General features: G+C 33.0%; 1 protein-coding gene across 1 annotated transcript in view; it reads left to right on the forward strand.

Annotated features, from left to right (window-relative positions):
• LOC133185187 (fibrinogen-like protein 1) overlaps window positions 1-22,814 on the forward strand; it is a 37,664-nt gene extending 14,850 nt beyond the window's left edge. The window contains exon 5 of the mRNA XM_061320277.1: window positions 22,552-22,814. Coding sequence (XP_061176261.1) covers window positions 22,552-22,799 — 248 coding nt within the window. The 3' untranslated portion in view covers window positions 22,800-22,814. The remainder of the gene's footprint in view (window positions 1-22,551) is intronic.
• Window positions 22,815-23,270: the final 456 nt, after the last annotated feature.

A 23,270-nucleotide genomic window follows, 5' to 3' on the forward strand; every position in this document is an offset into this window, starting at 1 on the left:
AACGTATGGTAGTCAATACGTATGTTTAACGTACGTGTCACGCATGATATTCATACCTGTGAAAACGGACGTTTAACGTACGTGGTGCTTTTTTCATGTAATACGTACGTGAAGTCACGTACGTATCACATACGTTTAACGTACGTGATACGTACGTGGCACATTTTGCTGTGTAATATCGTCTGGCTTTAGAAAGAGGAGGCGAAAAGTTAAATTTTTAAACAACACATGCATAAAAATACAGTAGAAGAATCTTTTTTTCACAACAAGCTTATAGGTCTCTATTCTTGTTGTGCTATAACTAGTACATTGTCCTAATGGTTAATTTTCGGCGTCTTTTCATTATATAAAGTGCTAAAATTCCTTATTTTTATACTTTTTTGCATTGTATCCAGGAGTTTGTGCATAATTTAAAACGCCTTCTTTTACTTAATTGATTTGCTATAAATTACATCATATGAAGCAGAATTTGTCCAAAATCTTGTACGTGAAAAGAAGAAAAAACACTTGCTTTGGCGTTCAACTCGACATTTAGATATATCGACGGCGTATTGTCAATTAACAATGGCTATTTTCATTCTTATGTCGATACGATATATCCTGGTGAACTTGAGATAAAAGATACCACAGAGTCTGACACATCTGTTTCATATTTGGATATTTTACTTGAAAAAGACGTTAATGGTAATCTAACAACCAAGCTTTATGATAAACGTGATGACTTTAACTTTTCAATCGTCAACTTCCCTTACTTATGCAGCAATATACCTTCATCACCTGCATACGGGGTATATATCTCTCAGTTGATTCGATACGCAAGAGCATGCTCTACGTATGTACAATTTCTAAAACGAGGTAAATTATTGACAAACAAGTTGATGAAACAAGAATATCAGCTGTCTCGTTTAAAGTCATCATTTCTTAAGTTCTATGGTCGATATAATGACCTTGTCAGCAAATACAATTTATCATTGAGTCAAATGCTGACTGACGTTTTTCATACTAATTGTTAGGCCATTATTTACACACTGAATTGTCGACGGATTTTTTCCGTTATTTCCCGGTCATGACAAGGAGCACACGGCGGGTGTGACCGGTCGGCAGGGGATGCTCACTCCTCCATGGCACCTGATCCCACCTCTGATGTTTGGAGGTCCGTGTTTGCTCTGCTCCTGTTTTGTATTGTATAATGGACTTTTGAGCTTGAATACTGTTCGTTATCTCCATATATTTCATCGATTTAAAAAAATATTGATTTGAAAAAAAAATTGATCTTAGCATGAAATTTAAATGTATAGATGCAGCCATCTTGACCTTCAACAATAAAAATGCATGCATAGTACTTATATTGATATAAATATCCGAGTTGTTCTGGTGAAAAGGTGGGAAAACATTGGTCTCGAACTAACTGGCTATGTAAACTCTGGTAAATGTTGAATGTTTTGTCACCATGTGATAAACATATGATCCGCCAAATAGTGGTAGTGAGGACAGGTACCCCCTATGATTACGCCTATAATCTAACTACTGATGTTTCCCCATCCTCCGTCTTCAAAACATTTCTAATCTAGTGGTGGTGGGGACAAGTACCCCCTATGACTATACCTATGATCTAACTACTGATGTCTCCCCATCCTCCTTCTTCAAAACATTTCTAATCTAGTGGTGGTGGGGACAAGTACCCCCTATGACTATATCTATGATCTAACTACTGATGTCTCCCCATCCTCCTACTTCAAAACATTTCTGAATCTAGGGGTGGTGGGGACAAGTACCCCCTATGACTATACCTATTATCTGACTGCTGATGTCTCCTCATCCTCCACTTCAAAACATTTCTGAATCTCAAAAATAATATACGCAACACATATAATTACACGTGCTATCTCTGAATCCCGAAAAAAATGACGTTTAATTAGAATTCCCGTTCTCATTTAATTCAGTAACAATGTTTGCTTAATTTTTCCGGATATATAGAAATAACTATATATTTATTGTTACATATCGAATTTACTATATCGATAAAATGTATTGAGATAACGAACAGTATAAAAGCTCAAGAATCCATTAAACGATACAAATTTTGGAGCATGGCAAACACGGACCTCTATAAACAGCAGAGGTGGGATCATGTGCCATGGGGGAGTGATATGATTAAATCTCTTGCTTTGATAAATATTACAAATCATTATTTTTTTTTTTTAAAAGTCTATATAATTTATAGCAATAAAATCAATCAAATGAAAGAAAGTGCTTTAAATTATGTTCAAACTAGAAACAATCTAAATTACGTCTACAAATATCGAGTTATAACACTTTTAATATTGATAAGTCAATAACAAATTACAAAATGTACAAGTTATAACACAACAAGTGACCTATAAGCTTCCGTAGTCCTGTACCAATCATTATTTGTCATGAAATTTTTAAAGTCCAATTAAAAATCCTGATTTTAAATCAACTCAGCGATTTTTTGATATTGTCTTTATTTACCTGAATATACTATAAAGCAATATACCTGTTTTACACTTTCTAAGGAAATACTGTAGACCAACTTTTATTCGCATGCGAGAAAAATCGGCGAGTTTCGCGACCTACTTTAACTCGTAAATATTAATCGCCAGGAATTATTTATTTTGCTTTGTATTTGTAGAGAATGTTTCCTCAAACGCGAAAATTAATCGTCTCGGATTGATTTTAAACGGATCAATCGCGAATAAAGGATGACGCCAATAATAGTTGGTTTACAGTAAAGTAATTTTTTAGCTGATAAAGAACAAGGATAAAGAGCTCTGGGTTGAGCTACAAAGTTCTGATGGTGCTGAAGCATACGCTCAGTATTCCACATTTTATGTCGGAGATAAATATAATAAATACGTACTCACTGTATCGGGGTATTCAGGAACCGCAGGTAGGTCTACCCAGTAATCATGGTACATAATGTTCAGTAATCACAAGGGATTGGAAAATCAGATTGTAATTTAAATCTGAGTTGCCTGTAGCTACACCACAATTTGACTTTCTTAAAAAATGTTTCAATTTTCTTGAAGTCAAGTTTTTAATTTGCATATTTTGAAGGGATGTTGCCTTAATTTTTAAACTTAATGGGGGGATAAATCAAATGTTAAGGAAATTAATAGCTAAGCAAGTTATACTTTTAAAAATTGGATTGGTACATTTAAAAAATTGAAAAACATTTTCTAAAAAAATCGCTTTTAAAGCGTAAACTGGCCCAACCAAGGTTATACGCTACATGTATAACTTGGGAAACTATCAACTTCATTCCTCCAAATATTCAATATTACAATGCTAATAAACCAATTATCTACACGGACTAATTTTTGTATGATTACTTTTATTAGCATATATTTTACAATCAAAAAAAGCAGAATGTCAAAATAAAAAAAAAATATAACTACTTGTGATATCATCAATACTCAATTTATATACAGAGAAATACATGCATTCACAGACATACAAAGTGCGAATTATATTTCAGAATGTTTTGATGCAAGATTTATCTTAGAATATATGATAAGTTGTAAAAATAATATATTTAACATTTGTATGAAATGGAGCTGTGTCTGGTGGTAAATATCACTGGAAACGAATAGAAGAAGCGTTACAAAAGGCACTGATGATGATCAGGCACAAAAACTGGAGATAATTTAAAATCAGACCTGACATGTTATTACAAAGTTTGATATTTTACTTTTTCAAATATTATCAACTTTATGTTGTTTACTTATTCCTGTACATATTTATTTTCTTGTTCTAGTTATAGACGATTATATTATTTCCCTTCTTATTCAATATTTCTAACAACGAATTGAATTTTAAACTCTCATGTTTTCGTCATTTGAAGACATTAATGTTGTTCTCAATGAATGCTGCAATTAAAAGAATTACATAAAGGAGACTCAAAGCAGAGAGAGTGTATGCAAGCTTATTACATTTTCAAAAGTGAAATAATGAAATTCTCTCACAGTGTGAAAGGATATCAAAGTAAGTAAAAAATAATTTCTGGCCTGTCATAAGATAGAGATAGTCACTAACCATCTTGTCATCTCAAATATGTTGCTAAAATCCATGCTATGTAATGTTTTCAATCTCACAACTGGTAAGCTATGACATCTCAACCGCTCAACTTTGACGTCAAGCCTATGACACTGTGTTAAGAAAAGGCAGAGGCAAAGGGAAAATTAAAAAAAATGTAATAAACAGAAAATTCAATGTTTTGTAGATGAATATGGAATTTATTTCACTCGTGAGACAGGATTTCGCACTCGTAAAAATATTATAAAATCGTGTCCCACTCGCGAAATAAATTCCATATTCGTCTACAAAACATTGAGTATCCTCTATTTATTCTATTCACATCAAATTTGCATATAAAATACATTAAAAAGTAATTTACTTAGTTTATAAGTGCAACATAATATTTTAATGGATTATGAAAATTAAATAAACAACTTTACAAACGTACCTGCTGAATTTAGAGTTCTAATTAACTTGTGAAGGCAGTTAAAATAATAGTAGGAAGCAGAGAAAGACGGAGAGGATCCTTATCACTAGATGCCGTCTTGTCATTAGGCGTATTGAGTTTTGATGCACTTAGACATGTGCAGATCCAAAACTTTTTTTCCGAGATGGAGAGTGGGACATAACCACTTCAAAAAATTACCTCTTTGCCTCTGTCTGTGACGTTTATCTCTGTTTGACAATGTTATCCTATTTCAAAGGTGATTTTGAAGGTAGAGATTACGACGTTTATGTAGCGTATTTCATTTTAAAATAGGTTGTGTTTATTGCCGCAATTTGTGCAACCATCCCTAAGTTGAACTCAAGTATTTTTAACGGTGATTTTACGCTGTTTATTATGCCCAGTCATGAATATGGTCGGGGCATATAGTATTTATCATATCTTTCTTATACTTTAGCCATAAAGTGCTCGTGGGTAAAGGATGTGATACGTCTCTCTTTGGAATCCACCCTTGGTTTTATCTGGCTCATGCTTTACAAAACGAGTGCCCCTGGGTAATCATATGTATAACATTTAGTTTTTTGTTTTTTGTTTTTTTTTTTTTTTTTAATTTCCTGATTTCATTGTGGCGAAAAAAAATCCCAATGATATTTATATATCTCTTCTCAGTTCTTCCCTTCAACAGTTCTACAAGATACAAGATGAGTTTGATGATACGCGTACGACATTTAGCTTCATCCCTCCCGTAAGAAATTGAACATAGACATTTTAAATTACAAGAAATATCTATCCCTTTTTTCGGCCCCGTAAAGAAGGTGAAAAACGTTAATAATCATGCAATGATGCAATGGAAATGTATAAAAGAAATTAAAATAGTATTACCTAATGCGGCATATTGTTTTTTTTTTCTTTGCCATTTTGTAGGTATATTCATCCCTCAGAACCATTTTAATATATTTAATGCAATTAAATGGACCACCTATCAAACGAGTTAAGCATGAACGTGCACCAAGCTGAACGTTTTATAACTCTTGCATACCATTTCATGATTCGTTTTCTTAAGCTGTGTTGCGGATCTTTTTTTCTTTCAACATTCATCAACAGAATATGAACGTTCAGTTAAACAGTGTCATCTATTTCCCATAAAAAATGTACATTTGACCAATTGTTTAGTTCAAAAACGTATACTTATAAATCGAATGAAAAATCATGAAATTAAAAACAGGAAAAAGATATATTTATAAAAATGAGAAATTATTGATTAAATATGTATGCTTTAAACAAATCAATGCTATCCTGGGTTTTTTATTAACCGCAATTATTAACATGCTTCAAAAGGTAAACACAAAGGTAATGAGATTTTTTATCTAAAATTAGAAAGAACTTAATAAATTTAATATAGATTTCTTATAAGAAGGAGGCTCTGCTAACTTATAAAAATTCAAATACGACCATGTGTGAACTCAAAGGCTTTACTTTCTTCCAGTTACATTACATTATATTTTATATCCTTTTCTTGTCAATTGCCAAACATTATGTTATATCAAATACTTTATTCCCGGAGAAATTATTCTTTTAATTAACAAGAAAGAGTTCAGAATGTAGACTTCATGCGTTCATAACACACTAAGTACATAAATATTAGCAAATATCATAAACATTCCTAATTCAGTCAGTACATAAGTATTAGCAATTAAGATTGTGGTAAAAGGTTCACTTTTTCAAGTTTCTTAAAATGTGTACCATGCACAAATCTTGCCTAGTGTAAAGTTTGAAGATAACGAACAGTGATCAATTTCATAAATCCAGTGAAGAATGCAAACCATGAACAGGGCAAAAACACAGAACCTTTGAAACATAAGAATGGGGATCGGGTGCCTAGGAGGAATAAACATCCCCTATCGACACGTTGTGAGCCGTAAGTATCGCTCAAAATTCATTTGAAAGCATATCAAGAATCAAGTGGGGTTTTTTTCTAAGTATATTGCCGACATTACTAACAGTCATTCGTGTACGTACAACACATAAACAGTTTTCTCCATCAGAGATAACAGCTTTAGAATGGTAATTATTAAACCTCTACTTATACACGTATGGAAACTTGTCGGTTACATTTTTGCCTGGAAAGAAAGATTTTGATGGAAATATAAAGATAACAAACAGTAATCAATCTCAAAAGTCCACTGAAAAAATGCAAAATTCGAGCAGAGAAAACACGGACCTCTAAAAACATAAGAGGTGGGATCAGGTGCTATGGAGCTTAAGCATCCCCGTCGACCGCCCACACCCGCCAAGTGTTCCCTGTCACGATCGAGAAAACAGAAAAATCCTTACACAATTCAGAGTGAAAATAATGGCCTACCAATTTATGTGAAAAACGTCAGTCAACATTCGACTTAATGACAGATTGTATTCGATGACAAGATTATTATTTCGGCCACAGAATTTGCGAAATAGTGATTTTTATCGAGATTTTTGAAATTCTTGTTTAATCAACTCATTTGTCCATAGATTGCCTTGTTTCAGAAATTGGTCGTACGCAGAGCATGCTCTTGCGTATCGAATCAACTGGGAGACATAAACCCCATATGATGCAGGTGAAAAGGCATATATTGCTACATAAGTAAGGGAAGTTGACGACAGAAAAGTCACGTTTTTCATTAAATTTTATTGTTGGGTTACCATTAAACACCTCTTTTTATAAAAAAAAAATATTTTAAAATGTGACAGATGTATCAGATTCTGTGGTATCTTTTATTTGGAGTTTAAAGGGAAATATCGAATAAACGTAGGAATGAAAATGAATGTTGTTAATTAATAAAACGTCGTCGATATATCTAAATATTGAATTGAAAGCCACAGCAAGAGACTTCTTTTCAAGTAGAAGTTTTTGAATAGATTTTCTTCATATGAATACAAAAATAGTTCTTCTAATAAGGGGGTGCAATTAGTACCATCACAGATTTGGGGATGACTTCGTCTCCAAAAACTAAATAAAAATTGTCAATCAGAAGCTCAAGCATTTTTTATTATCAACTTCTGAGTACTTGTGTGTATCATCAGAATGTTTTTAACAGAAAGCTTTGCAAAAGACCAGTGACAATGTAAGTAAATTTACAAGGTCCATTTTTATTGACAAAACTGCTGCCAATAATGTCAAAAACCTGGACTTCAATTTATTGTGGGAAACTGTATAACATGTTGAAAAATTGTTCGTTTTGATGATATTGATTTTGGTAAAATTTTGTGATTTCAAATTTTCTAAAGTTTCCTTGGAGTTTAATGTATGAACATCTTATTTGCACCACTTCTCAAACATATTGTTGCATAGTACTCCTGAGGTTTCTCTTCACTACTGTTAATATCGTACTGAGGAGTAAAGAAAAAGGCTTGGTAGAACATTTTCAGGAACCCGCTATGTATCCCTGTTTGTAAGGATTTTTATGTAGTTTATGAATCCAGTTTAAGTATGGTAATTCAAATTCAATTTGATTGTTGGAAATATTAAAAATACATAAAACTGATATATGATTTTGAAGCATTTATAAATTCCTCCTTAGAAAGGGAACTATGAGTATAAGTTTGATTGCCACTTACAGAATTAAATCTAAACTCCTCTAAAATACAATTAAAATGATAAATAAAAATAGAAATGATTCCTTGTCTAGTACCATATCCGATAAAGTGTCAATGAAAACTTTCCTCAATTGCTAAATCTCAAGTATCAGGTTATCTTCTCAGCAATAATCACGTATTTGATCTATTCTCATCAAGTATATAATTTTTATTAATAAGTAATTAAATTCCAGTTAATGGTTTCACTTTGACAACGATTACATTGTTTTTTGTTTTTTGTTTTATGTTTTTTTGTTTTTGTGTGTGTGTGTGTGTTTTTTTTTTCTTTTGTTTGTTTCTTTTTTTGTAAGCATATCAAGTATCAAATAATTTTTTCCAGCGAAATAACACTTATTTCATATTTTACTCATTAAGTACATGGTTTTAAGTAATTATTATCCGAATAACGTTTCACTTAAAACAAAGATGACATTGGTTATTTTACAGTCATCAAGTATCAGGTCATCTTTTCAGCGAAAAACACTTATTCATTAGTGCTCCATGATTTTCTTATTAGATCACTAAAACCAATTGTTGCACATGATATAAACGACCCTCTTCAACATCAAAAGTTACTGCAAAGATGGGTGTTCCACAAGCACAATGCTTATTTCTCTGTATATGCATGTATGGAACATTTGGTGATTCATTTTACTTGAAAACGAAGCATCTGATAAAAATGGTCTGCTATCTAGTACCGTATCCGGTAAAGCGTCTAATGTCCTACGAGACATTCTGAATCAGGAAAATCTGGTCCGCTTCTCTATGGTACAAAAAATACAAAGTCTACTTATGGATGCTATAGACAGCAAAAACGATCGACAAGTTATGAAGGCAAAACTTAGTGAGATGACAAAGGACTTGCAGAAATTGGAGACGAAAAACCAAATGTTGGAGGAAGAAAATATTAAACTTAAAGAGAAATCCAAGGTAGTGTACGGGACAGTGAATGATAATAGAAACTTTACAAAGGAAGAAATTAAATATCTTGATCAGATGATTGAAAGCAAAACTTTAGTTCTTCAAGATTTTGAAAAACAGCTTGATTTGTTAAAGAAGACAACAAAGAAGATGGAAAGTGACTTGAGAAAAGATATACAGACATTGAGGATGGAGGACCAGAGCACAATTGAGAAGATTAAGATACTAAATGAATCGCAAAAAGTTTCCGCTAAAAGCCCCCAAACTGAGGTACTCAAATATCAAATATATGAAATGAATGCAACATTACAGAAATACAGTGTGAACAGTCTTTTTGAATATGTGAAAGAGACAGAAGACGCTTTAAATAGGTACTCAAGTTCTGTAAACGACACTATACACACTGTTTATGGGGATCTGAATGAATCCAGCTGGATCTTGTCAAAAGGTATATAATAAAATATACAAATATGTATGTTATTGAGAATGAATATATATTGGGAAAACATACAATATGTAATTAAGAGGGCTAGGTGGTTGTGGCCATTTTCAGACTATATTGATCTCCTTTAAAAGAAGACTTTGGTTTACACGATATTTATTTCCAAAAAGAAAGTGATGGGATAGTAGAAAAAAATTCCTAGTACGGTTTTCCCCCTACAATGTCAGTCAGCCCACAATTACTTAAGTATTGTCTGATTAACATTGAAGAGTAGTCCTTAAAATTTAATGATCTTTTACACAGTGCTTCCGAAGGATTGTTGGGACATTTTATAGAAATTCCCTAGTTTAAAGGGAAGAGATGGAGTATACAGAATATCTGTAGGCTCTGAAGTAAAGTCTGTTTACTGTGACATGAGTACTGACGGCGGAGGTTGGACGGTAAGTTTTCTTTACTTTAACATCATTTTCTTATATCCGTAGAGGCTTTTCTGGGTATTAAAATATCATCTTTTATAGAAAGCAAACAAGAACGATACTCAATATGCACCCATGCATTATATTATTTCCTGTTACTTCTAATCTGACCAATCTTTCTAAGAACATCATTTTGAATATAAAAATTAAAGCATAGATTTCAGTCTCTGAAGGAGATTTCTCTCAGACAATTTCTCATTTTGTAATCTACAAATCGCGCGTTACTCAATTTGTTTGCACACACGCAGTTATGCAGTTATGAGTCTATATCAGATTCAATGCTTATATTTACATTTTTTAACTCTTTGCCCTGATTGCGAATGCAGATTATATTTCAAAATCCCTGTATCATCTTTCGGGTAAGTTACAATTAATGGAAGAGCCGTTGCAACAGTTTCTGTTCAATGTGAGCGTGAATTTTGATTTTCGCTTATGACGTTGCATTTCCACGGCGCTCAACGTTTGTGACGTAAAAATAAAATGCATATTTTAACCTTTTGACCCCCTATCTGTTTATGGTGTATTTAATGCCGTAGCTTTCCTCACACTTCCTCATACTTAATAAGCAAAGCACATGTGAAATGTAAATATTTCATGCTATACTTATACCTAGTAAAGCTAATAAAAGCTAACAAATTATTAAAAAGCAAAGTTTTTTTTTTCATTATTTTCATTATAAAATCCAAGTACAATTAATTTCCAAGTAATATCAAATTTTAGAAAAAGGCTAACATTTTCCCATATGGGTTTAATAATTTTACAATCTAACAGGAGATGTTTTGTATCATCTTAAATTTCACAAAGGAGAAATTTCTTTTTCACACTTGCTTACAGAAACATTGTTGTTCAAAATACCATGTAGTAATTTATAATTAAATTCTAATATTCTCTTCTCGTACATATTCAAAATCTTGTTTTTATAAATATTTTTCCATATACAGCCATCCACATTAAATATTTTTCCATCTGTTTTTAAACAAGGGTGTTTTTTAAATTTCATATCAATAAAAAATTGAGTAATAAAAATTGCTTCTTATCTCTCGTATTGATTTTACAACATTATTTTTAAATAAAAATGTAATTTGGTTTAATTACTTTCACATATTTAGCATAGGCACATATTATATGCTTAAAAAGGCTGTTAAAGATTATAAACAAAATGTTGACTGTTCTTATGCTATATACGTGAAAGTAAAACCAAATGTACAATAATACATAATAACTAGAGCAGAGCTCGTTGCAAAGCAACGAGTAGGTCTTCCGTTGGAGCTGCGAACAGGAAGAAGTGACCTTGAGTCAAGGTCATGCCACATTCTAAGGTTATAAGCAATCTTGTAAGGGGTATCAACTTGCAATGTCTCACCAGTAGAAAGACAGTTAAGGAATGTTGTTTCTCCGTTGATGACCTTGAACTCGTTCAAATGACCTTGCATCAAACCATGACACACTCTGGTTATAAGAAAACCCAATCTATGTGTTACCGACTCGACAAGTTAACACATGTTCTTTCAGACCATTCATCCAGTCAAAACATTCTTTCCTTAGTGACCCTAAATTTAATCAACATGGCCGTAGGAACCGAGGGGGGCGTGCCCCCAATAATTTTGCCGATATATAGATTACTATAGTAGACATAGATAATATAGCTTGTGCCACCTCAATAAAAACGTCTGATAACCTTCTTTTTTTTTGCTTGTCAAGGAATTTTTGGTAGTTGGTGACCTTTTTTTTTTTGCTTGTCAGGAAATTTATGGTAGTAGTGCCCCCTCAACTGTCAACTGAAAATGTATGGCTGTGCCCCCCCCCCCCCCCAAAAAAAAAAAAACTGAATTTGCTTCCTATGGGTTTGATCAAGGCAATGATACACTCTGTATGATATCAGCGATACCCTTTTGTGTGTTTCGGACTTGACAAGTTCACAGTTTGCATTTATTGCATGATAGTGAGGGAGGCATGAAGATTTCTTCGCCCATAAAAAATCATATTCCGCGAGGGCAACATGAAGATTTCTTCGCCCATGAAAAATCATACTCCCCGAAGGCAACGCCCGAGGGAAATATGATTTTTCATTTGCGAAGAAATCTTTATGTCTCTATTATGCAATAAATTGTTTATAATACCGAATTAACCAAAATGCAGGAATTACAAAGGAGATCCAATGAATAAAGCAAACATGCATTTGATGAGAACGATATGAAAGAGATGTAAGTTACAGGTACACCAATAGCCTCGTTTCATTAAAAAAAAATTCCTACGTGACAAGTTTGTGTGATCACACCAGTAACATTCAAATACCATTACATTTTTACACATTTAGATCGACACAATCAATCAATCAACGATAATATGTTGACGGTGCGACCGTTGGGCGAGTGCATTGTTCACTTAATTTTAAGATCCGCCTCTTCAAACAGCACGAGACATTTGGAACGTCTAGACTGTGACGTCTCATGACGTATGTTAGCTGTACTTCCATAAACGAATTTTGAAAAGTGCAAACATTTTAACAAAGAATGTTTAATCTACTATCTGTATGCAATTCCATTAATTAAGGTGATTTTTTTGGGGTGAATTTTTAGTTGTTGTTACCGCGCGAACGAAGTTAGCAGCGTCGCTATAAACAATCTAACTCCTCACTCGTTTAATTGTGACGTCACAATCGTGAAACACGACGTTTTGTTGCAGGGCAAACATGATGGACACATGACTTTCTAGGCCAATCAAATTCTATTTTACTAGTGATTTTTCACTTGTAATCTAGTTTTCACAGAGGTATAATAAACGTTTTTTTTAGACCATACATCGAAATAAATTATCATAATTTCTATAGTCGTAATTTATTAGGTTCAACTCACTGCTTTAAAGGATCATTGTAAATGTTTTATGCCCGATTTGGATACTGAACAACGTGTGATTTTTGAAACACTGATGCCCCCATATGGCATCTTATGGCAAAAGTTAAAGTTTCTCAAATGCAAGTCAAACTCCAAGGTCAAGATCAAAAGATAAAAAAAAATGTTATTACCCAAATAAAGGTCTTGAACAAAGAATATACTGTGAAATATATACTAGTATGAAAGCCACAGCAGCAACAGTTTAAAAGTTATTGCCAAGGTTAATTTCTTTAAAAGGTCAAACTCCAAGGTCAAGGGATCATAATTGTTTGTACTTGAGGGAAGGTCTTAATTGTTACAAGGAATACACATATGGTTTTAAAAAAGCCTTAGCACCAACTGTTCAAAAGTTAAAACCAAGGTTAAAGTTTTTCAAAAGTAGGACATACTCAAAGGTCAAGGTAAAATGGTCAAAATTAAAGGTATACAATGAAAGGCCTTGTCACAAGAAAATTACCTATGTAATATAAAAGCCCTAGTACTAGTCATTCAAAAGTTATTGTCAAGGCTAAAGTTGTTTAAAAGTTGGTCAAACTCCACGATCAAGGTCAAATGGTCAAACATATTTATACCCAAGGAGGAGACTTATCACAAGGGATACAGATGTGAAGTTTAAAAGCCATAGCACCAACTGTTCAAAAGTTTTGGCCAAGGTTATAGTTTGGTAAAATTTTACGAAAGAGGATCAAACTCCAAGTTCAAGGTCAAGAGGTCAAATATGTTGGTACCTGAAGGAAGTCCTTGTTACTAGGAATACACATAAGAAATATGAAAGCAGTAGTTCCAACCAATCAAATTTTATGGGCATAGTTTTTTGCGGACAAAGAGGCTAACACAGTCTAACAGACAAATAGACAGGTGGACAGGACAAAAACTGTATGCCCCCCGGATCTTCGATTACAGTAGCATAAAAAAAATGTCGGCGTCTTTGGGTTTTCGCATTGGCCTTAAATCTGAAAATCCAAAGGATTACAAGGTGCATTACGATACGCTTTCACATCATGTTCTATAACCCAGAGCATATTGTCTGCAAAGATAAATATTTAATTCCGTATTTAATTAGCTATGCATAATTATCTATGTTGTTTTAAAAAGAAAATATAAAAAAAATATTTGTTTTATATTTTTCGATGTAGAGATATGCAGAAAATGTTTTCCTAATTTAATTCCTATCGCAATACATATTTAAAAGTGTGTGTTGGAGGGGGGGGGGTCATTACATTTTTGCTGGGATTCGCCTATGTATGACCGTAGAGAAACAAAGAGTGGAGAGGGTGCAAGCAGCAACTAAATCAAAATTTACATATTAAAACTACAGCAAAAGACTATTTTCAGAAGGTCTGCCCCCCCCCCCCCCGGTACAATCCGTACAACGGACCTGTGAAAAAAAATACTGATCCTACATTCAGAGTCCCAGGGCACCAGGAAAGAGTGGCAAAAAGAGAATATCGGTTTATTTCAGTCTATAAGTCGAATCAAAATATCTTTTCCTAAAGAGTCTTCTTTCTTTGAGTTCATCCCAGTGATCGTGTGATTTATTTCATTTATTTTACGTTCTGTACTGGACTTGGAAAATGAGGACATCTTTAGGTTCCTGAGCTGGCCTTGAAGCCCGCAGAACAGATTTTCTGCTTTATGATAAATTCAAGTGATATGTAATCCGGTATTAATTTTGTGTTGCTTTTTTTAATGTTAATTTCATCAAGAAATATGAAAAATTAATGTTTTAACTATACACAGTGAGGCATTTTTGTGTGGAACGATTATCAAATTAAATTAAATGGGGTTTTCACGATTTTTTCATATGGTACACATGATGAGTAAGTGCAATAAATATAATTTGTGGAAAAAATGTCCAACAAGCCCCGGGGTTGAATATCGGGGGGGGGGGGGGGGGGTCTGTCCACAAGTACCTTTTGTCAAGCCCGTAGAAAGCAATTTCAGTTTTTTTGGAGGGAGGGGGGCAAATAGAAATTTCCACAGGTACTTGTACTCGATTTTTTCCTATGGTACACATGATGAATAAGTGAAATAAATATAATTTGTGGAAAAAAATGTCCAACAAACATCGGGGTTGAATTGGGGGGGGGGGGGTCCTGTCCACAAGTACCTGTGGAAATTTCTTGATACATAAACAGAATTTAAAAGCATGTATAAGACATCAATTGAAGGGGAGAGGGCACGGCCGTAATTAAAAGTTATATAGAGACTAGGAAGGAATGAACTGTCATTAAATTTTGGTTAAGAACTATTACCTAAACTCTTCACTTTCACATTTTCAATTACAGATTCTTGTTTTTAAAAAGCTACACATGTACATTGATATGTATCTATTAGATGCATAAATTATGTTATTAATCATTTTATCTTAAAGGAAAAGTAAAAATCTCAATCAAACTTGTTCCGCATATTATGCTCTCTGATTCATTACTCAACAGATGCTTCATATACATAGACTGCAGACTGCAGGTGTGATAAATTCACAGCATGCAGCTCCAGCCTTAATTCTAACTTTGTTCCAAAATATTATTATTCAACGCGAAAAATTAGAATTAGCCGATAGAATATTTTGAATCACTTCGGAAATGCTGCCGTAACACCAGACTGAGTTCACAATATCGAGTGATTTTGATTGACAGGTGTAGCGCCGTTGTGCATGGATTTCGTGTAACTGCAGATTGTGGTTGAAAATAATAAACAAACAGATCTAAAGAAAAGATATTGTATACTGTACATATATTTGTTAAGAACCAGTTCATTCATGAAACGAATTTAGTCGTATTATGTGGGCCCATGTTAGATCATTTAGGGTATTCCGAATCACCCCGCATATCGCGACTCTCGGTAATTTACCTTACCGCTGTACCTCGCACAACACATGCACAGGTGTGACAACCAAACAGTCATTATTAGTAAGGTCTATACTTATTGCATAAACAAATAAAGAGGTAAACATAATGCGTTAACTAAAAGAATTAATTATTTTAATTCATTAACTTCCTACCCTTTTCGAAGAAAATGCCCGTGTAGAAACGTTGCATGGTATTTCTCATCGATGTCGTGGCGTTGTTGGTGGATGAAACATGGCATATAAGGTACCGATAGAACGGCAATTTTATAAGCTTTTGTGAGTATTATTTGTTTTTTATAACACCTCAAAAATATACTAGTTATGGCCGCATTTGTAGCCCCCTATAGTTTCGAACCACGTGTGTACATGCCCCTAGCCAAATAAATTGCACACGCTACATGTATACTTGTTATATGTCAGATTATTATTTTTTTTTATAACATTGTTTTTCTTAAATGCAAGGGGTATGAAAGTAATGATTTGACAAAGCAAGAGCTATAATGAGACTATCCCGGGTCCCGGTATACACTTGATCAGTGTTGATCAATGTTGATATGTACGAGTACACGTATGCAGTGATATACGTCATTCTTGATAATCATGAAATCTAAACATTTTGGTAAACAATACCAACTAATTCATTAATTATAATGTTGTTATCTGACTGTTTTTAGCCATTTACCTGGTGATTCGAAATACCCGGAAGTGACCTGCAATACACTAAAAAGGTGATGTAAATATAACCCCTGTCAAGGCCGCTGTATCGTAGATAGACTCGCCGTGTAATGTAGATTTGATTTTTCATTGAATTGGCTTTCCTTTAATACCAACCAACCATTTATAAACTTGTTAATAAAATCGTTTACCGTCAAAATGTAAAAAGTGATTCGGAATACTCTAAATGTACTCGTTATAAAAACAATTCATTATCAACTCAGTGGACCGATAATTTACTTCAAAATAAGCTATAGATCAATAAAATTGATTTCAGATTAACCAATATTTTGTTGCAAAGATAATGTAAAACAGAGACAGGGGATTTTGTATTTCTCTGTATTTTAAACACTCGATATGCGTACATTTGGGGCGCTCTTGCATATACATGTACACTTGTACATTCGAATTCATGATCGTGCTTATAACAAGAATAGATATGGGTTACCCCATAACCAAGATATTCGACTTTTAATTTATTCGAATTTTTATTGTGCTCAGATGGTTTCTAATAAAAAACAAGTATTTACTGACAAAACATCAGAGATACCCAAGCTGTAGAAAGTCAACTATAAAAGTGCCATAAATATCCTAAAATGACATATATAATATTTAGGCTACTGAGTTTCAACATCTTTTGTTGAATAAAATATGCATGTACTAGGAAACAAAATGCATATACACATATATATCGTTACATGCATGTAGTGACTTTATCACAAAGTTGCACATGCCTAAAATAGTTTTAATTTAACATAGAACATAGACTAAATATAATTAATCGTATAATTTTAAAAATGTATTTAACACCTCACTCATTTTCAGGAATATTTAATCCAAATGGTATGTTTCAGGCCTATAGCAACGTTTTCAAAGTGAAGGGGGGGGGGAGGGGGGGGGGCTCCGAAAAAATCCCGCGTACTATGGGCCTGTGCTACATGTGTACCATCTAACTTTCCAATGATAGAATCTTCTGTAAAAAAAAAAAAATAAATAAAAACAAATCCAAGCCGCTATGGATTATCAAAGATAGCCCAATTTTTTTAAATAGCAAATTTAAACTATAGATCTATCAAGGATAGATTTTAATTTATTTTTTTAATTTTGTGCTATTAAAGTACTATCACTCAAAGTATAGGCAGATGTTTAAGATGGGTCAACCTGTCACCTTTTAGAGTAATCAATGAACTCGTCCAGAAATGCATTGACGGCCGTTGTTAAACGCAAAGGAAATCGGGAGATCGGTTGCGGCTGTGGAGCAATACTGAATATAGTCCTTCGTCATAGAATTGAATCGGCCGACATTTAACACTTAATATATATTTTGAATATACAGACCTTTTGAAAACTTCATTTTTGTTTCGAGAAATGTTTTTCTTTTCAAAAATAGTACATTTTCGTGTTTTTAAAACTGAGTGGATCGATGACCTAGCATCGTTTTTGATAAATCAGCCCCTCTAGCCAAGTCTAGGGCTTGAGTAAAAAACCTGCACTTGTTATGAAACTGGTGTATAGTTCTAAATTTCTTCATGTCCGTAGCAAATACTGATACCCAGTCTACATGATCTAAGCGTCACTAGGGAACGGTGCTGTGCACACACCTGTGCTTGCAAGACCAAATAGCCTAGGTCTACACACGTGCGAAGATCCTATCCGACGAGCTCGGAAATCACGTTGCTTTGCCGAGATGTTACGATTGCAGGTGTTATTTTAAAAAAGAGGGAAAAAAACCCACACAGTTAATGATTAACATTGTAACTTAAAAGAAAATATACGACAATTAACAACAATAATCATGACAATGATATAATTGGTGAAAAGATTTATCATTACCAGTCGAAGTATGACCTATATATTTCGTGAAAAAGACTGAGGAGGCAACGAGCGTAGGAATACGAAAACTTTTTATTTGCTTCTCTGGGTAATAAGTGATTTTCTTAAAATCTTTTTACGTTAATTTTGTTTTAACGTATTAAATATACATCATTATTCTTAATATTTGTTGTAATGTTGTATCTACTGATCATGAATGGTACTATTTTTTATGGAGCAATTGTGTGAAGAGTACCTGACTTTAGTAATTAATGCACTGATCGAATATATTAAAAAGAGCATGTTCTGTACTTGCATGCATGTATGTATGTATGCATGTATCCGTAAAACTTTTCGATTTTCCCGAGAATTCATCCTCACAATGTCAATTAAGGTTCCGAAATCACATGTGAGGATGCCGAAAATTGAAAAAGTCACCTCCACTTACAATTATCATGCATGTGTACATGCAGTTTAAAACACGAGACAGAAAAATAAATTGTTGCAAACTTAATGGTTAAGTCGGCAATTAAAATGCGTAAAACTTGAAATGAATAAATGCACGGGCGGTAAGGATTGATAAAAATAAGCGTGAGATAGAGTAAAATAAAATAATATGTAAGATTCGAAATGATTTCAAACCCAATTTTCCATTAATCGCTATGAGTACACATTGTATTTTAATACCGATATGACCCCGGCTCTCTGCGGCCACGTGTGCACGAAGACTGGGTTACAAAGCGACAGAGCAGAATGTAAACTGTGCTGTAAGAAGGCGTGAATTATTGTATGTTTAAAAGTATTATGTGATGTATATAGTTTAATATTTAATGAAAAATTAAATGAAGAAACAATTAACCGACTGATAGTAAAAATTATACTTTACACAAGTATTAACACTTAATACTTCCACCACTAATTGCAATTATTTGCCTTAGCACCTTTTCAATTACAATTGAAATAGAATACAATTACACGGGACAGAGAAATAAATTGTTTGTTTGTTTGTTTTTTTAAATCGTATTTCTGTGTCGACAGTGAACAGGCCGGTAAAAGCGATTAAAATTCGAAATGATTTTATGCACTAGTGTTTGAAATTAAGACTAAGTCAAAGATGCAATTACACGGGACAGAGAAATAAATTGTTTTTTTTTTTTGTTTTTTTTTTTGTTTTTTTTTTTTTTTTTGTGCTTTTTTTTTTTTTTTAAATCGTATTGCTGTGTCGACGGTGAACAGGCCGGTAAAAGCGATTAAAATTCGAAATGATTTTATGCACTAGTGTTTGAAATTAAGATTAAATCAAAGATGAGATTAAGTTATCTTAAAGATTCAATATAAATTTAAAAAAACACAATGTTTCATTAGTTGTTGTTTCTACACGATGGATTTAAAACGTGATCACAGTCTTCACAGATATTTGTTTTGTTTACATGGTTTATGACCGCAGGTGGCTGGTCGATGGTGACCTCGGCAACGTGGGATCGCGGGTTGTGTTACATAACTAAAAACATTTAGGTGAACATGGAGAAATGCGTACTGTTAATGATCATTAATTATTCGATGCTTAAAGTTTAATATTACTTATATAGTTATATAGATACATTTAATTCCTTCCTTTATTTGAAGACGTGTTCCCTTTAAATCTAAATTAAAAAAGAAAAGAAAGTTGTAAAGAATAATTTATGAGTGAACCACAGAACACGTTTAAAACCTTATTTAGAAGAAAATTAGCATTAAATACAGTAGGGTATATAATTTATTGCAAGTTTGTTAAAGTTATACACATGAAGAGTTCCGATTTACTTGCCGAATGAAAACGCTTACCTGTTTACGGGACCTGCTTTTTACCTACATATTGCGACATATTACGCAATACTCGAACAAAACAACATTTGTATGAGATCAATAAGGTGTTAAAGAACAACTTTAATTCCGAAAGCCATATCGAAATATTTACCGTTTTTGAGTTATAAAGCGAAAACTTTCAAAGGCTCTAGATCCCTAATTTTAGGGGCCAGCCCCTTTTAAATGATAGCAAATGAAAGCTCTTGCTGTTATGCACAACTTTTATTCTACATGTTTTAACAAAATATTTTTAGTTTTAAAGATATAAAGGAAAATATGTCAAAATTTTTGCTCTTTTCCGCGTTCTAACTTTTGACCCCTCTTTTAGCGCCATTTTTAATGCAAAAATCAAAAAACAAAAACCGATGTGCACAACTTCAATGCTTCTTCTTTTCAATTTCAAAGGGTTTTATGCTCCAATTATTACAGTCTCAGAGCCTTTGTCTGGAAACCAGAGGCAGAAAAATTTCAATCAAAGGGGAATAACTCGTGAACAGAAGGTAATTTCCGAATTGTATTACAGTATTCTGAGAGTGTTTTGTAAAGTCTAAAAGCTCTGAAAATTTGAACAAAATCCGTTCAGAAATGAGGAAGATATGAAGCTTCAAAGTTGGCGTCTAGGAAAAAAAAAAAAAGAATAATAAGAATAATCTTAACCATCAGAATCAGTAGAAGGTCTTCCGTTGGAAACGGAAGACCTTAATAATGTCTATATATCAGTCCTGTGCTAAACATTCAAGTTTCAACAAGTTTCATTAAATAAAACAATATCATATCAGAACCCTGCAATCAATCAATATGTAAGTAACAATTACAAAAATTTGATGAAACAGGCAGTGGTATTTTAAACTTATCAATTGTAAAGCAGTAATGTTTATGTCACTTCAATATTGTCTGCATAAGAAAGATGAAAGGCATTTAATGTACAACACGTGTTATAATATCAGAACAAATAAGTAAATATAGCAGATAATGATGAATAACTGACACAATACATTTCAGCCCTACTGTCCCTTCTTACTGTTTGTTCATCAATATATATTTACATTTCCAAATATTTTTCCTTAAGATTTTTTGCAAATAAGAAAAAGTTCATGTTCTCATGAACTACCGTTGGATGAGTAAAAATATTTCCATGTGTAAAGTTTCATTCCATTTGATTAAATATGGAACGCATGTTAGTCAATTTTAAAAGCAACATGATTTGTCATCATGGAGCACGCTTAACAACATTGTAACGTCAAAACAACGTCGAGAAAGTTTCTCAAAATTTCTTTGCCTTTTCATTTCACACACGGTTTGTAGCGTCTTATCCATTCATAAAAACACATCCATAACACTTGAAACCTATTTTGCTAACAGTTGTTCGAGTAGCTGAAGTAAGAATTTCATTGTTTTTAAATTCTTTATCGCGTAACTCCGCTTTCACAAGTTCCGCAATAATAAAGTGCACATCACGTTTCATGACGTTACAAACTCTTTTGACAAGATTTTTAACTATAATCTGTTTCTTTGCAGACCGTCCATCGTCCGAATCAAACTCTCTTCCACTCAGAAACTGTCTTTTCCATGTACATACAAACGCACGGTTCATGTTGTTGTATTTCCCGGTTCCTCCAGCATTTTCAGGGAGTTTGTTTTATAAGGTTTCCCGAATGCAAAGCAAAGTTTTATTGCTACTCGCTCCTCCTTGACGTCCTTCGACGTCATCGCTTTATGCTTAAGTTTTTAAATCAAGTATATCTGTCTTTATGAATTGATATCTTTTGATCAAAGCTATCACATTACATTTTAGCATCCGAATATATAGACCAAAACTAAATTTAAACAACTAAATTTTATTTCGTTTAAGCGCCATTTATAAGAGGTATGACTATATACATTAAAAGTGTATAATTAGTAAACAACTCAATTTTGACCGTGCTCTGTGACCCCATTTTCGCTGTCATAAATCTTTGATAATTATGATAAATATCAAGATATATTCCACTTTTTTGAATCGAATTAAACTATATTTGTTGTTAAAATATGACTACCAAATTTGGTTATATTATGCCGTAAAATAAAAAAAAAACGTTATGACAAGTCTACGAATTTTTTGAATGACCCAGGTACAGTATAACTTTGGTATATATAAAATTATCTACACTATCATTAATATCATTATTATCATTAATCTTACAAACATAAAGCAAAAAGACAATTTAAAAAGAAATAAAGACGTTTGGTGTTATCCATTATTCACTAATATACCTAGGAAAACAAGCCTTTAGGCACACACAAACAGTACTTATTATATTCCAAAATGCTTTGATACAAGCTTTGTCTTAGAATGTAGTATATGATGTAAAATTAATTTCTTTCATATTTGTTTGATATTAAAGCATTAATCATTTACAGTGTTTTTCTTAAGTCCATGATAATGGTGATTACGGTGGAGGTTACGATGTTGTTTCATTGAATTATAGATTATAACAATTCTCAATACTCTGATTTAGGTGACAGTTTGGCTTATCACAATGGTAAGAAATTTAGTACAAAGGATCAGGATAATGACAGGGATAAACGTAACTGTGCTGCAACATATCACGGAGCCTGGTGGTACAAGGAATGTCACTACTCACACCTTAACGGACAGTACGCCCAGTCTGCTGTGACTGGTGATAAATACCCTGTATGGTATTACTGGAAAAATAAATCTGAAGTACTACAAAAGACACTGATGATGATAAGACATAAAAACTAGAGATAATTTATGATCAGATCTGAAATGTTATTACAAATTTTGATATTTTATTTTTTTTAAAGCAACTTGTTGTTGTTTACTTAGTTCCCTACAGATGTATTTTCTTTTTCTTTCAATAAACAGTTACATTGTTTGCCTTCTTATTAATTTTTTAATATTGAATTCAATTTAAAACACTCATGTTTTCTTCATATGAACATATAAATGTTTTGCTCAATAAAGACTGCAATTATATCATTATAACAAGAGCAAAGCTCGTTGCAAAGCAAGGAATCTTCCGTTGAAGCTGCGAACAGGAAAAAGTGACCTTGAATCAAGGTTATGCCACATTCTAAGCTTAGAGGCAATCTTTTAAGGGGTATCAACTTGCAATGTTTAACCAGTAGAAAGACAGAAAAGGAATTACAGTTCCCCTGATAGTGACCTTCAACTTCTCCAAATGACCTTGCATCAGCCATGACACAGTCTGTA

Source organism: Saccostrea echinata, unplaced genomic scaffold (genome assembly GCF_033153115.1).
Source record: "Saccostrea echinata isolate AGI-Se365-2 ecotype Australia unplaced genomic scaffold, CSIRO_AGI_Sech_v1 ptg000012l, whole genome shotgun sequence".
NCBI classification, from domain to species: domain Eukaryota; kingdom Metazoa; phylum Mollusca; class Bivalvia; order Ostreida; family Ostreidae; genus Saccostrea; species Saccostrea echinata.